Source organism: Calypte anna, chromosome 2 (assembly GCF_003957555.1).
Source record: "Calypte anna isolate BGI_N300 chromosome 2, bCalAnn1_v1.p, whole genome shotgun sequence".
NCBI classification, from domain to species: domain Eukaryota; kingdom Metazoa; phylum Chordata; class Aves; order Apodiformes; family Trochilidae; genus Calypte; species Calypte anna.
Window position 1 is genome coordinate 150,481,689 of NC_044245.1, and position 11,188 is coordinate 150,492,876.

Here is an 11,188-nt window from a genome sequence, read left to right on the forward strand (position 1 = left end):
CCCCCCTCAACCTTTTTCCCTGACCACTCCCCAACATTGCATGTGGCATCAGCACCTTTGTCCCCTCCCCAAGTGGTCCATTTGCCTTGATCCTCTCACCCCTTGCAGGTGGAGGGGGGACTACGGGGGGAAGAAGCAGCTCTGGTTCCCGGCCAACTACGTGGAGGAGATCATCAGCACACAGGCACAGGAGCAGGATGAGGCTGTGAGTGACATTTCCCCACAAACCTGGGACTGAGGACACCTGAGATGCTCCCAACCTTCTGTGAGCTCGGAGCCTTAACCAGAGTCTGGAGCTTGCTCATGGTTCTGCTCCAACCCAGACCCTTAAGCTCGGGTTGGGGGATGCCCATGGTTCTGCTCCAGCCTGGAGCCTTTTTCTGGTGTCTTGGGGGATTCTCCCAATTCCCTGACAAGCCAGACCCTTATTTCTGGGCTGGAGGATGCTCCTGGTCCCACTCAAGCTTGGACCTTTTTCTGGAAGCTGGAGCATTCTCCTAGTCCTGCTCCAGCCCAGACCCTTATCTAGAGGATGGAGGATGCCCATGGTTCTACTCCATCCTGGACGCTTTTTCTGGAGTCTTGGGAGATTCTCCCAATTCCCTGACAAGCCAGACCCTTATTCTGAGGCTGGAGGATGCTCCTGGTCCCACTCAAGCTTGGACCTTTTTCTGGAAGCTGGAGCATTCTCCCAGTCCTGCTCCAGCCCAGACCCTTATCCAAAGGCTGGAAAATGTTCATGGTTCTGCTCCAGCCTGGACCCTTATCCTCAGGTTGGGGGATGCCCATGGTCCTGCTCCATCCTGGATCTTTTTCTAGAGGCTTGGGAGATGCTCACAACTGTGACCACCCAGATGCTTCTGGTCTCTCTCAAGCTTGGACCTTTTTCTGGAACATTTTTCCAGTCCTGCTCCAGCTCAGACCCTTATCCAGAGGCTGGAGAATGCTCATGGTCCTGCTCCAGCCTGACTTCTGTCCAGAAGCTGGGGAATGCTCAACAATGGAGCAGAACATGCCAAGAGTGTTTTGGGTTTTTTTTTTCTCTGCTTTTTCTTGAACTTGGCCAATTTAGAGGGCTGGGAGGGAGGTTGTCAAATGGAGTGGGCACCAGACTGGGCCCTGCATCCCTCCCCCACCATCCCCCTCTTCCTTCCTCTCTTACAGTCATCAGAAAACAGCCCCCTGGGGAATTTCTTGAAGGGTTTCATCGATGTCCCCTCCTGCCACGTTGGTGAGTCTCCCAGTTACCTCCCCACCTGGATGGGACATAACCCCATTGGCTGAAGCTCGGTGCCATGAGCTGAGGCTCCCCAAACTCATCACACAATTGCCAGCTGGGCTCATGCTTGGCAGAAGCAACCATGGGGCTGGGTTTGGAGGGATTTTGGCTGATTTTGGGAGAGTGGGGGTTGGGGAAGTTCAGAGAAATTGAGAGGTCTGGATGGTTCAGGGGGTATTTACCCCTGGCTGAAAGGAAAACACATTCCAGCGTGGAAAGTTGAAAGAATTCCTTAATAAAATGGGAGCCTGGCAGGAGGAAGACCCCAACAGCTGGTGGGATACCAAGAAGGGGCCTGGGAGAGGGACCGCTGAGGTTTTGTTTGCTCCACAGAGCCATCCATTGGGAATGTCTTCGAGTAAAGCCCCCCTCTGATGTCCTTATAGTTATCTCCAAAGACGGGAGGAGCTCCAAACCATTTGTCTTCACCATCCATTCCCAGCAGATGTCCCATGCAGCTCAGTCCCTGGACGTGGCCGCCGACACGCAGGAGGAACTCAGCGAGTGGGTGGCCAAGATCCGAGAGGCCACTCAGAATGCTGATGCCAGGGTGAGAGGCACTGGGGTGCAAAGGAGATGGTTGGAAGGTCCCATCCCTCAGGCCTTGGTCTTCAGCTCCAAAGGAGTTGGTCCCATTGGTTCCACTTGAGCTTGGACCTTTTTCTGGAAAAGGAGGAAGGCAGGGGAGAGACTTTCAGTTTCTCTTCTGGAAAAGGAGGAAGGAAGGGGGAACACTTTGGGTTTCTCTTCTGGAAAAGGAGGAGGAAGGGGGGATACTTTGAGTTTCTCTTCTGGAAAATGAGGAAGGAAGGGGGGAGATGTTCAGTTTCTCTTCTGGAAAAGGATAAAGGAAGGGGGGAGATGTTCAGTTTCTCTTCTGGAAAAGGAGGAAGGAAGGGGGGAGATGTTCAGTTTCTCTTCTGGAAAAGGATAAAGGAAGGGGGGAGATGTTCAGTTTCTCTTCTGGAAAAGGAGGAAGGAAGGGGGAAGTATTTCAGTTCCTCTTCTGGAAAAGGAGGAAAGAAGGGGGAGACTTTGAGTTTCTCTTCTGGAAAAGGAGGAAAGAAGGGGGAGACTTTGAGTTTCTCTTCTGGAACAGGAGGAAGGCAGGGGGAATGCTTTGGGTTTCTCTTCTGGAAAAGGAGGAGGAAGGGGGGAGACTTCAGTTTCTCTTCTGGAAAAGGAGGAAGGAGGGGGGGAGACTTTCATTTTCTCTTCTGGAAAAAGACGAAGGAAAGGGGGAGACTTTCAGTTTCTCTTTTCACTTGTGCAGATGCAAGAGGGGAAGATCATGGAGAGGAGGAAGAAGATTGCCCTGGAGCTCTCTGAGTTGGTCGTCTATTGCCGCCCAGTGCCCTTCGATGAGGACAGTAAGAGCTGGAGAAAAGGGGGTGATGGGATGAACATGGGAAGAGATGGATGGAGGGGAACAACAACTCCATTGGGAGCTCCAGGCTGGGCACAGAGTGACAGAAAGGGACCTGGGAGTTTGGGTCATCAGGAAGCTGAACATGAGCCAGCAGTCTGCCCAGGTGGCCAAGAAGGCCAGTGGCATCGTGGCCTGGATCAGGAAGAGTGTGGCCAACAGGTCCAGGGAAGGGATTCTCAACCCCTCCCTGGCTCTCAACAGCTTTCCCTGGACACACAGGAGCAGCACAGCACAGGGATGGCTCTTCCATGGAATAGGCTTGAGGATTACCAAACATATCTGTCCTTCAGAGGACAATGATGCTCAAGAGAGGATAATGATGATAATCAGTCACCTCTGTCCTTCCACACCTTGAGTCCTATGTCCAGTTCTGGGCCCCTCAGTTCAGGAAGGAGATTGAGGTGCTGGAGCAGGTCCAGAGAAGAGCAAGGAGGCTGTGAAGGGATCCAGCAGAATTCCTGTGAGGAAGGGCTGAGGGAGCTGGGGGTGTTGAGGCTGGAGAAGAGGAGGCTCAGGGGAGACCTCATCACTCTCTCCAACTCCCTGAAAGGAGGTTGGAGCCAGGGGGGGGTTGGGCTCTTTTCCCAGGCAACTCTCAGCAAGACAAGAGGGCAGGGTCTCAAGTTGTGCCAGGGGAGGTTTAGGTTGGAGATTAGAAAGAATTTCTTTACAGAGAGGGTGATCAGACATTGGAATGGGCTGCCCAGGGAAGTAGTGGATTCTCCATCCCTGGAGATATTTCAAAAGAGCCTGGATGTGGCACTGAGTGCCATGGGCTGGGAACCACGGGGGGAGTGGATCAAGGGTTGGACTTGAGGATCCCAGAGCTCCTTTCCAACCCACATGATTCTGGGATTTACAAGGAGTCCCATGGATAGGACAAGGGGTGATGGGCACAAGTTGCTCCTGGGGAGATTCCAGTTGAACACAAGAGGAAAAGTTTTCACTCTGAGGACAGTCAGACATTGGAAGACAAGAGGCCATGGGCTTAAGCTCTGCCAGGGGAGGGTTAGGATGGATATTAGGAAAAAAATTCTTTCCTGCCCAGGGAGGGGGTGGATTCTCCATTCCTGGGGGTTTTTAAGAAGAGACTGAATGTGGCACTCAGTGTCATGCGCTGGGAACCACAGGGGGAGTGGATCAAGGGCTGGATTTGATGATCCCAGAGCTACTCTCCAACCTGGATGATTCTGTGATTCTGGGTATACTGCAGGGGTGCTGGGCCACTCCCAGAGAACTTGTGTGTCCTCACCTGATGAGTTTGGTGCTTTCAGAGATTGGCACAGACAAGGCCTGTTACCGGGATATGTCCTCCTTCCCGGAAACCAAGGCGGAGAAGTACGCCAACCGCAGCAAAGGGAAGAAATTCCTGCAGTACAACCGCCGGCAGCTCAGCCGCATCTACCCCAAAGGGCAGCGCCTCGACTCCTCCAACTATGACCCCTTGCCCATGTGGATCTGTGGGAGCCAACTCGTGGCCCTCAACTTCCAGACACCCGGTAAGTACTTCTCCTGGCTTGGTTTTGGTGAGCTCCATAACCTGCGTTCCCTCCAAGGGTGCTGCTGATGGAGGTGGTTTGGGTGATGGCTCCCTCCAACCTTTGTGTGCCCATCCTGATGCCCCTTGTTTGCTCAGGGAGGGGGTGGATTCTCCATCCCTGGAGGTTTTTAAGGAGAGACTGAACTTGGCACTCAATGCCATGGGCTGGGAACCACGGGGACAGTGGATCAAGGGTTGGATTTGAGGATCCCAGAGCTCCTTTCTAACCCAGATGATTCTGGGATATTCTGTGGTGTTGGAACTTAAGGAACTTTAAGGTCCCTTCCAACCCAAACCATTGTGTGATTCCATGAAAAGGTGTTGGTGGGATGTGGGTGACATCCATCTGAACACCCCCAGGCTGCTCCTTGCCTGGTCATGGTGGAATAATGCAACAGAGATCATGGAATCATCAAATGGGTTGGGTTGGAGATTTTTAGAGATTTTTAAGAAGAGACTGAACGTGGCACTCAGTGCCATGGGCTGGGAACCACGGGGGGAGTGGATCAAGGGTTGGACTTGATGATCCCAGAGCTCCTTTCCAACCCAAATGATTCTGTGATATTCTGTGTTGTTGGAACTTGAAGGTCCCTTCCAACCCAAACCATTGTGTGATTCTATGAAAAGGTGTTGGTGGGAAGTGGGTGACATCTATCTGAACACCCCCAGGCTTCTCCTTGCCTGATCATGGTGGGATAATGCAACAGAGATCATGGAATCATCAAATGGGTTGGGTTGGAGATTTTTAGAGATTTTTAAGAAGAGATTGAACATGGCACTCAGTGCCATGGGCTGGGAGTGGATCAAGGGTTGGATTGATGATCTCAGAGCTCCTTTCCAACCCAAATGATTCTCTGGAGCCATCTCCATGAGGTTCTTGGGTGCTTCATGCAAAACCCGGCTGCACCCTTTCTCCAACCAGGGTTCAGGGATCTTAGCAAGGGGCTTACTGGGACAGGGCCTTCTTCTCAAGAGCTTTAGGAAGTCCCTGAGCCTCAGAGCTCAAAGCTTCTCTGTCCCCTTGGCCACAGACAAGCCAATGCAACTGAACCAGGCGCTCTTCATGCTCGGTGGCCGCAGTGGTTATGTCCTGCAGCCTGACATCATGAGGGATGAGACCTTCGACCCCTTCGACAAGAACAGCCTGAAGATCGTGGAGCCCATCACGGTGCAGCTTCAGGCAAGTGAGCAAAGACAGCAAGTCCACCCTTTGTGGTCACCATCAAGATGGTGGCCTGCTTCCTCCTCTCTTTTGGGTCAACCTAGGGTGGTTTTTTTTCATGTTTCAGACACATATTTGCTCCTTGGAGGTCATTACCCCAAGATCTCTTCAGTTAGTTGGTCTTTCTCTACTTGTGGTATCATCTTTCCAGGGTAGAATCCCAAAATTCAACAGCACTGAGCCCAACCTGACCAAGAGTAGGGTGGAGGGTAAAGTTGCTAAAACAAGCCCAGAAGCACCTTACCCAACCCTTGGGTCATGTCAGTGTCAGAGTTGGGATGAGTTGGTTTCTACAAGTCCAGAGGAGGCCACAAAGATGACCCAAGGGCTGGAACAGCTCTGCTCTGGAGAAAGGCTGAGAAAGTTGGGATAGAGAAGGCTCCAGAGAGACCTTTCAGTACTTGAAGGGGCTCCAGAAAAGTTAGGGAGGGACTTTTGACAAGGACATGGAGGGATGGGACAAGTGGGAACAGTTTTAAGCTGAGAGAGGGGAGACTGAGTTGAGACATGAGGAAGAAATTCTTTGCTGTGAGAGTGGTGAGACCCTGGCCCAAGTTGCCCAAAGAAGCTGTGACTGTCCCATCCTTGGAAGTGTTGAAGGTTGGATGGGGCTTGGAGCAACCTGGACTGGTTGGAGTTGTCCCTGCCCATGCAGGGGGGTTGGAACTGGATGAGCTTTAAGGTCCCCTCCAGCCCAAACCATTCTGTGGTTCAATGACTTTTGGGTATGACATGAACCCAACAAAGGTTTTTTTAACTCATTTGGTGGCTATGGCTAAAATCAAGCTCACACCTACCCAAAGTCATCAATAAGGTGGCTAATTCTGGACACAAAGCTTTTGGCAAGATCAAAACACCCCAGATTTTTTTTACAATGAGGGTGGTGAGACACAAGCCCAGGTTGCCCCAAAGAGATGGGAGATGTCCCATCCCTGGAAGCATCCTCTGACCAACCTGATCTTAGAGTTTAAGATTTCCCTTCTCCCTGCAAAGGGTGGGACTTGATGGTCTTCAGAAGTCCCTTTTCCACCCAAGCCCTTCTTTGATTCTATAACAACCAAGCCATGGGGTTGGCCTGAAGAGTCCTTCTTCATCTGATGTAGCCAGACCTCACCTTCCTCTTCCTCCTGCAGATCCTTGGTGCCCGGCACCTACCCAAGAATGGGAGGAGCATCGTGTGCCCCTTCGTGGAGGTGGAGGTGTGTGGTTCTGAGTATGACAACAGCAAGAACAAGACAGATGTTGTAGGTGAGGGTCCACCTGGGTGACATTCCCACCCAGCCCCAGGGACAGCCCTAACAGTGCCCTTTGGGGTCCTCTTGCACATGTGGGTGGTGGGCACGAGTGTTTTGGAGGAGTGAAGAGGACAAGCATCTCTCACCAAGGTGTTGGTGCCATGATGGTGATGTCCATGCAATCCAGACCCTCCTCTCTCTCCTCACCCCCTAGCTGACAACGGCTTCAACCCTGTCTGGCTCTTCAAGCAGTTTGTTTTTGACATCAACAACCCCGAGTTTGCCTTCCTCCGCTTCGTGGTCTACGAGGAGGACATGTTCAGTGACCCCAACTTCTTGGCACAAGCCACCTTCCCTGTCAAGGGCCTCAAAACAGGTATGATCTCTCCATCCCACACCATCCTCCTCCTCATCATCATCACGGGATGGCTTGGGTTGGGAGGGATCTTTCAATATCATCTAGACCAATCACCTTGCAACCATCAACATCATCATCATCATGGGGTGGTTTGGGTTGGGAGGGACCTTTCAATATCATGTAGACCAACCACCTTGCAGTCATCATCATCATCAGGGGATGGTTTGGGTTGGGAGGGACCTTTCAATATCATGTAGACCAACCACCTTGCAGTCGTTGTCATCATCATCATCGTCATGGAATGGTTTGGGTTTAGAGGCATCTTTCAGTATCATCTAGACCAACCACCTTGCAATCATCATCATCATCATGGGGTGGTTTGGATTGGGAGGGACCTTTCACCATCTTGCAACCATCATCATTATCATCTCCTGGAGTATCTGGCCATGATGAGGAGCTTGGACCTTGCCATGGGGCTGAGCTCTTGTCATGGTGTTGTCTCCAGGCTACCGCTCGGTGCCTTTGAAGAACAGCTACACCGAGGACCTGGAGCTCGCCGCTCTCCTCATCCACATTGAGATCATCAACGCCAAGGCAGGTGGCCCGGCCCAACCTCAGTTTGGGGGTTGTCCCCGTCACCCTTGGGTTGTTCTTTCCACCTCACCAACCTCGATGTTGGAACAGGAAGAAGACGAGGAGAACCTCTACTCGTCCATCCAACAGCTCCGGGACCGCGCCAGCGAACTCTCCAGCCAAGTCTCCAGCTACGAGCGCGCCAACGGCTGCGACTCCCGTTACCAGCAACGCTTGGATGAGTTGAGGGCAGCCCAGGAGAGGCTCCTGGAGCTCACTGAAGTCCGCAACCGCAAGTGAGTGTCCCCTCCTGGTGGCTTCAGGAGGTCCCTTTCAGGTCGGGGTCCCAAAGCCCACCCACCTTCTCCCCAACAGGTTGATGGAGAAGAAGAAGAGGGACCGGCAGATGGTCACCAAACGCAGTTGAGATGGAGGGACACCAACTTGGAGATCCTCCCCCCAAGTGCCACCTCTTCTCCTGAGGGCTGCGTGACAAATCTGGGGACTAAAGAGGACTCTGGGGAGCTCTGCCTGTGACGTTTCTCCACATGGGGCGAAGTTTGGGGGGGTGGGATGCTCTTGAAGTCAATCCAGGGAACCTCCAGCTTCACCCCCACTGTGTCCCCTGGGACTTGTGGCCCTGTCCTTGTCCCCACAGGGTGGCCACCACAGCTCCTCTTCACCCACCCCGGGGTGGGAACAGGGGAACAGAGCCCCGCAACCGATGGGGAAACTGAGGCACAGGAAAGGTCTCCAGTATCCAGCCAGCCCAGGATGGGGCAGGACCAGCCACCTCCATCCTGGGGACAGGACCAGCTGGCAGTGAGGCACCAGGATGGGGACACAGGGGACACTTTGGGGGGGGGGAGGGGTGTCAGGGGGACATTTTACCCCCCCCCTCCCTGCTATAAATATCTGTATTTTCTTCTTTTATCCAGCGTGTACATACAGCAGGGGAGGGGGTGGGGAGAGGGGGGGGAGGTTCTGTACCAACCACAGTATTAGGGCATGAGGGGGACCCCAAAAATGTCCAGAGATGCTCCTAGGATGAGGAGAAAGGAGCAGAGGACCAGGTCTGGAGAAGGTGGTCGGTGACAAAGTGCCCTGAGCAGGCACAGGGCAGGTAGAAGGCAATGAGGTGGCCCCAGGAGGGGGACACACAGAGGTGTCCCTAAGGTGACACCAAACCTTGAGAAAGGGGATAGTAAAGCCAAGGGTGGTGGTGGTGCTCAGTGGGGTGGTGTTTGGGGACATCTCGGGGTGTCCCCTGGGGTCCCCAGCAGAGTTGGGGTGGGGAGGGGGGGAGGTCTGTGTATTCTTTGTATGAAAAAATAAATCTATTTAGCCAATATTTATACCCCCTTGCCATGGCCTGGTGTCCCCTCCCCTGCTCTGCCCCCAGTGACAATGTCCCCAGGGTGGGTGATGTCCCCATGTGGGTGGCTCGGTGGACCTCGGTCCCTGTGTCCCATCCCAAGAGGGGTAGGGACACTTGGAGACACCTGGGTGGGATGATGGTGGGGTGGGAGGTGTGTGCTGCAGAGGGCAGGGATACCTGGGGAGGGGACAAGGGACACAGGGCACAGGACCAGGGGACACAGGTGACAATGGGCACAGCAGGGTGGGGATGCAGGACACAGGGACATGGGGACACATGGTCATTGGGACAGAGAGCTCTGGGGACACAGGGATATGGGGACATAGGGATATGGGGACACAGGGACATGGGGACACCTGGCCATTGGGACAGAGAGTTCTGGGGACACAGGGATATAGGGACATGGGACACGGGGCCATGGGGACACAGGATCATGGGGTTCTGAGGACACGTGGCTGTTGGACATGGGAGACACCCAGTGACGATGTCCCCAGGGTGGGTGATGTCCCCAAGGGGGTGGCTCGGTGGACCTTGGTCCCTGTGTCCCATCCCAAGAGGGGTGGGGACACTTGGGGACACCTGGGGTGATTGTGGGATGGGAGGTGTGTGCTGCAGCGGGCAGGGACACCTGGGGAGGGGACAAGGGACACAGGGCACAGGGCCAGGGGACACAGGTGACAATGGGCACAGCAGGGTGGGGATGCAGGACACAGGGACATGGGGACACATGGTCATTGGGACAGAGAGCTCTGGGGACACAGGGATATGGGGACATAGGGATATGGGGACACAGGGACATGGGGACACCTGGCCATTGGGACAGAGAGTTCTGGGGACACAGGGATATAGGGACATGGGACACAGGGCCATGGGGACACAGGATCATGGGGTTCTGAGGACACGTGGCTGTTGGACATGGGAGACACCCAGTGACGATGTCCCCAGGGTGGGTGATGTCCCCATGGGGGTGGCTTGGTGGACCTTGGTCCCTGTGTCCCATCCCAAGAGGGGTGGGGACACTTGGGGACACATGGGTGGGATGATGGTGGGGTGGGAGGTGTGTGCTGCAGCGGGCAGGGACACCTGGGGAGGGGACAAGGGACACAGGGCACAGGGCCAGGGGACACAAGTGACAATCGGCACAGCAGGGTGGGGATGCAGGACACAGGGACATGGGGACACATGGGACAGAGAGACAGAGAGTTCTGGGGACGCAGGGATATGGGGACATGGGACACGGGACACAGGGACATGGGGACACCTGGCCATTGGGACAGAGAGTTCTGGGGACACAGGGATATAGGGACATGGGACATAGGGATATGGGGACACAGGGACATGGGGACACCTGGCCATTGGGACAGAGAGTTCTGGGGACACAGGGATATAGGGACATGGGACACGGGGCCATGGGGACACAGGATCATGGGGTTCTGAGGACACATGGCTGTTGGACATGGGGGACACCCAGTGGCGATGTCCCCAGGGTGGGTGATATCCCCAAGGGGGTGGCTCGGTGGCCCTTGGTCCCTGTGTCCCATCCCAAGAGGGGTGGGGACACTTGGGGACACTTGGGTGGGATGATTGTGGGGTGGGAGGTGTGTGCTGCAGCGAGCAGGGACACCTGGGGAGGGGACAAGGGACACAGGGCACAGGGCCAGGGGACACAAGTGACAATCGGCACAGCAGGGTGGGGATGCAGGACACAGGGACACGGGGACACATGGGACAGAGAGACAGAGAGTTCTGGGGACGCAGGGATATGGGGACATGGGACACGGGACACAGGAACATGGAGACACCTGGCCATTGGGACAGAGAGTTCTGGGGACACAGGGATATAGGGACATGGGACACAGGGCCATGGGGACACAGGATCATGGGGTTCTGAGGACACGTGGCTGTTGGACATGGAGGGACACATGGGACATAGGGACAGAAACCTTGGGGACAGAGGGCTATGGGGACATACAGGACACAGGGCCATTGGGACACATGGGACACAAGGGACACAAGGACACGGGGTAACATGGGAACAGAGGGCCATGGTGACAGGAGACCATAGTGACACATGGGACACAGGGACAGAGGGCCATGGGGACACATGGGACTCATGGGACAGAAGCCTTGGGGATTGATGGGCATGGGGACACATAGGACATGAGGTCATGGGA

General features: G+C 54.6%; 1 protein-coding gene across 2 annotated transcripts in view; it reads left to right on the forward strand.

The window, feature by feature from the left end:
* The window catches only part of LOC103533840 (1-phosphatidylinositol 4,5-bisphosphate phosphodiesterase gamma-1), a 30,456-nt gene extending 21,934 nt beyond the window's left edge, over positions 1–8,522 (forward strand). For both annotated transcript variants that reach the window (XM_030444226.1, XM_030444225.1), the window contains 11 exons: positions 109–205; positions 1,165–1,231; positions 1,666–1,829; positions 2,553–2,649; positions 3,983–4,207; positions 5,280–5,428; positions 6,604–6,718; positions 6,920–7,081; positions 7,569–7,657; positions 7,748–7,932; positions 8,012–8,522. In XM_030444226.1, coding sequence (XP_030300086.1) covers positions 109–205; positions 1,165–1,231; positions 1,666–1,829; positions 2,553–2,649; positions 3,983–4,207; positions 5,280–5,428; positions 6,604–6,718; positions 6,920–7,081; positions 7,569–7,657; positions 7,748–7,932; positions 8,012–8,063 — 1,402 coding nt within the window. In that variant the 3' untranslated portion in view covers positions 8,064–8,522. The remainder of the gene's footprint in view (positions 1–108; positions 206–1,164; positions 1,232–1,665; positions 1,830–2,552; positions 2,650–3,982; positions 4,208–5,279; positions 5,429–6,603; positions 6,719–6,919; positions 7,082–7,568; positions 7,658–7,747; positions 7,933–8,011) is intronic.
* Positions 8,523–11,188: the final 2,666 nt, after the last annotated feature.